At 35.7% G+C, this 4992-nt stretch overlaps 1 protein-coding gene across 1 annotated transcript; it reads left to right on the forward strand.

The window, feature by feature from the left end:
• Positions 1-200: 200 nt before the first annotated feature.
• On the forward strand, positions 201-4284 carry LOC131017932 (uncharacterized). Its single transcript, XM_057946678.1, has 3 exons — positions 201-328; positions 1621-3832; positions 3916-4284. The coding sequence occupies exons 2-3, from the start codon at positions 2610-2612 to the stop codon at positions 4256-4258; spliced, it is 1566 nt and encodes a 521-aa protein (XP_057802661.1). The 5' UTR covers positions 201-328; positions 1621-2609; the 3' UTR covers positions 4259-4284.
• Positions 4285-4992: the final 708 nt, after the last annotated feature.

A 4992-nucleotide genomic window follows, 5' to 3' on the forward strand; every position in this document is an offset into this window, starting at 1 on the left:
AGAAAAAAAAAATGAATATTTGATTAAATGAATTTTCCGTACAACTTTTTTACTAGCCCGTGAATTTTTTAGTACATAGATTCTATTTCTTGTGAATGAATTGTCAATGTCAATAAGGTACACTCAATTCACGGGTAAATTAAGAAAATTTCACAATATATTGTAGTGGAGAATGAAATAAAACACAACAAAATATGTTTGGAACATAGGAAACAAAAGAAATATCATTGTTTTGTCTTCAACATACGAAACAAAACAATTTGGAAGGAAGTTTGCTTGGAGTTCCAATATTTTGTTTGTTTAAGGAAGAAAAGAGATATAATACCAGGTTTTTCTCTATAATTTTTTTTTTGATATTATACGAAAAATTATAGTATTATTTATTGTCACGTACTTTTTATTGATGCTTAAATAAGTTATTATGTTTTGTGATATTTATTTTTTTTGTAATTTTTGCATAATTCTCATTTTTTGGTGAAATATATTTTTGCTAATTTTGCAAATTTGAGCATAATTCCCTTTGTTGAAATGTCAAAAATCGAAAGTTTGCGTGGAAAAAACTTGTATTTTGCTTGAATTCCATTTTTCGCATTAAACTAGTAATTACTTGAAATTTGCCTAATTAGGGTCAAAACATGTACTTTTGCGTGAATTCATTGATTTTGCTTAATTCAAAATTCTGCTTGAAATTCTGCGTGAATTCTGCTTAGTTTGAATTAGTATTTTGCTTAAATAATTAGATTTCCTTGTTGTGGAATAGTTTTAGAAATTGTGTGGAATTCTAACTAAATTCCATTTTGCTTATTTTAGTTCACGCAATTTTAGGAATTGTTAAATTTTTTTATATTTTGCTCGTATTTTTTATGATTAATTCCTCACGCAAAAGAGTTCCACACAATAATTCCTCACGCAAAAAAGTCCCACGCAAAATATTCCTATTCAACCGTAAATTAAAGCAAAACCCACGTTAATTTTTGGGATTATAGCAAAAAAATACACGATCTTTGATAAAAGTTACAATTTTCACCTGAACTTTCAAATTAGCCAAAATATACCTGAACTTATATTTTTTGTTGTAAATTTCACATGAACTTGCAATGATTGAACTCCGTCGAAGTGAAATTTACAACAAAAAATATAAGTTCAGGTATATTTTGGCCAATTTGAAATTTCAGGTGAAAATTGCAACTTTCATCAAAGTTCGTGTATTTTTTGGCTATAATCCCTTAATTTTTCTTGAATTTTTTCTTGAGTTTTTGCTTGAGTTTTTTTGGAGTTGAAGTGAATTATTTAGTTTCTGCTTGAATTATTAAGTTTTTTTGTTTGATCTAGTAAAACTTTAGTTTTTTTAATTGAATAAATTTTTTTGCCTGAATTAGGAATTGAATTAGAAATGTTTGGTTGAGTTATTAGAATTTTGCGTGAATTAATTCATATTGAATTTTATTCATATTGCGTGAAATTTTGGTGTAGTTTTTGTGTAAAATTGATATTGGATTTGCATGTCATTATATATTGCATTTTTGGTTATTTCAATTTAATGCACATATTTGTTTAATTTTATTTTGCTTTAATAAGGACATCACAATTTTAATGTGCATGCTTATCTTTTGTTTGTAGATGACGGAGTGGAAGAATATCATTGTTAACTATGGAGGATATTGGAATGATATTCTTTATAATGGTGGGAGTGCAACATTTTGTTATGTCCGAGCAGATAATATACGTATTTCGGAATTACGGCAAAGTATTAACTACTACTTGGTGGCAAATTCTTTGAATTTGAGTTGTGATTTATACTATCTATCAAGAATTCGAAGTGGTAGGCTGATACGATCTTTGTTAAGTACTGATGAACAATTTTTTCGATTATGCACTATTGAGGTAGAGCCACAGGTTTATGTGACTCACAGTGGCAGCACTTGTCCGCCGGAGCAAGAAGTATATCGACCTTCGCTCGACATACCATCTTCGTCCACTTATGAGCACACCCCATTGCCCACTTCGTTCGATGAGTACATTACACAACAAATGAGAGGTTTTGATTGGTGTGCTGATGCATCTCCTCATTCGACAATGAATGCCCATACGCCAGGATCGATTGGTGCCGATGACATCAATGATGAGGAGTACATTCCATCAACAGAGTCTGATGATGAGGAAGAGGAGGAAGAAGAAGAGGATGAGCGTCAGTCTGTTCGGGTTGATTATGGTACTTTTGCGGAGCATATCGCATGGATCCGTAGGGAGGGTGGAATTGGCGAACTTATGTCTATGATAATGCAAACTAACCCACGAGGTCTAGCAGAAGATTTAGGCCAAGAAGCTGCTGATCAGATGAGCAACTGGCTAGTTCCTGTTATACCAGGCGATTTTTCAGTGAATCTTTTTGCGGGTAAGCTTGACGACATACCAGATCCTGATGAGCTAAGCGAAGGTTCAATCAGCAGGGATCTTTGTGGGGTTGTGGCATTTGGATCGGCGAGCAGAATTCGTCATTCCTCGATCTGATTTGGATAGGATGACGTTTAAATATAAATATCGGAGTAAGTGTCCATTTCAGTTACGAGCCATTTCAGTTACGAGCCACTCAGCAGGGATCTTTTTGGATGATTCGAAAGTTTGGTCCTGCCCATACTTGCATTGGGGAACTTGTTAACACTGGCGTGCGAAAGGTCCATGCTCATGTCATTGCAGCACATTTAGCAAAGAAAATGTGTGAAGATGGTGAAATTGTGAAGCCGAGGTCCATTATATCCGACCTACAACGAGAGCATGGTGTCAAGGTCAGCTATGGTGTTGCACTGCGGGCCCGTAATTTGGCTGTAGAGATGATATATGGCGGCCACAAAGAATCATATTCATTACTACCGGGCTATCTTCACATGCTGCGAATGTGCAATCCAGGCTCGTTGACCGACTTGGATATTGATGCAGAAGGGCGGTTCAAGCATCTATTCGTCGCACTTGGTTCGTGTAGAGTGGCTTACACTATGTGCCTCAGACCAATAATTGTGGTGGATGGCACACACTTGAAAGGTCGCAACAAAGGTATTTTATTTGTTGCGGTGACGAAGGATGGCAATGAACAAGTCTTCCCGATGGCTTTTGGGGTTGGTCCAATAGAGAATGATGAATCGTGGACATGGTTTTTATCTCGATTGAGGATGGCTTATGGTCAGAATGCCGAGACGTTGATTGTTTCTGATGCTCATATCAGTATAGCGAATGCTGTCAAGGCAGTATATCCTGATGCTGCACACGGTTTGTGCTACTACCATCTGCTCAACAAAATAACTCGATATGGTAAGGCAGCTGTTGCATTATACCAGAAAGCCGCTTATGCATATAGAGAAAGTGAGTTTGACGCTGCGATGGCAAGCTTAAAGGCTCTTAGGGAAGAAGGTGGAGCATATAGCAAACTGTTGCAGGTTGGGCCTCAAAAATGGGTAAGGTGTAAGTGCCCTGTGCGACGATATAGTTTTCTCACATCAAATGTCGCTGAATCTTTCAATTCTCGTTTGTTGTGGGCAAGACGACTACCTATATGCTCCATGGTTGAGGCAATCCGGCACATCATAGAAAAATGGTTTGATGAACGACATGAAGCTGCTAAGGCATTTTCTGCTGATGTTACACCGGAGGCGCTACGCAAACTCACCGTTGAATTGGAAAGATCACGACAATATGAGGTCGTTGCCATGTCCCCATCTACATTCAAAGTTAAGAGTACCAAGAAAACATTCAAAGTCAATGTAGAAACGCAATCGTGCACTTGTATGGAATGGTATATGAACTTGGTACCATGTTCACATGCAGTTGCAGCTATAAGGTATTAGAGTATTTGTTTTTCTTTTATTTACCAATTTTGCCAAATATCACGGAAATTTAATTGTAACCCATTTTTGTATGCAGACATTTAGGCGACGATATATCTAAGCACGTTGGGGATTATTATCAAGCTGCAAAACTACGTGAGGCGTATTCCTATCGAGTTAATTCAGTCCCACCACAAGCATCATGGACGATTCCATCAAATATGGAAGGATTCTGCATTCTACCACCTATTATAGGTCGACAATCTGGACATCCAAAGACTACGCGTCATCGAGGACCAACCGAGAGGACTGCTCCCACACAAAGAACTGCACCAGATAATACACCGTCAAGCAGTCGTAGTCATGCCCCAAGAAGCTGTAGCTTGTGTGGATCAGAATCTCACACTAGAGATTGTTGTCATTTTTTAGTACATGAGTGATACATGAGGTTTGTAATATGGTTTGTACTGACTAAGGATTGGGCACGTTTGGTATTATTAGTAATAAAAATTAATTTTAATTAAATAACTGCTTGAAATTACAAATAATTGCTTGAAATTGCTTGAAATTGCTTGACATTACTTGAAATTGCTTGAATTTATAAATAATTGCTCGAAATTGCTTGAAATTGGTTTGACCTTGCTTGAAATTGCTTGACATTGCTTGAAATTGCAATTATAGTAATAAAAGTCACGCAATAATTGTTGTAAATTGCTTCAATTTAATGCAAAATAGTAATTGATACCTAAATAAGTTGTACCCAAATAATTGATACCACAAATTAGTGCAATCAAAAGTCACGCAATAATGGATACCTCAAATATTTGTTTCAACTCACACACTATTTGATATCCCAAACATAAAATGACGTAGATTAAAAATTTACTTTCACGCAATAATAAAAAATTCACGAAAATTTAAGACAGAATTGCATATTTCCAAATTGAATGGAGAATTCACGCAAACAACATTCAGGGAAAATTTATGAAAAATTTAAGGCAACAACTAATATCCTCAAATCTACACAAATTGATGGTAAAATTCACGGATCTTGGAGGCATAATTCAATTAAGGAAAAATTTGCCCCAGATAATTCACGCAAAAAAGAAAGAAAAAAAAATTAAAATGTTCAAACCTCAGCTGACTCCATCTTGCGGGAAAAATTGAAGAAGAG

This window comes from Salvia miltiorrhiza, chromosome 3 (assembly GCF_028751815.1).
Source record: "Salvia miltiorrhiza cultivar Shanhuang (shh) chromosome 3, IMPLAD_Smil_shh, whole genome shotgun sequence".
Classification (NCBI taxonomy): domain Eukaryota; kingdom Viridiplantae; phylum Streptophyta; class Magnoliopsida; order Lamiales; family Lamiaceae; genus Salvia; species Salvia miltiorrhiza.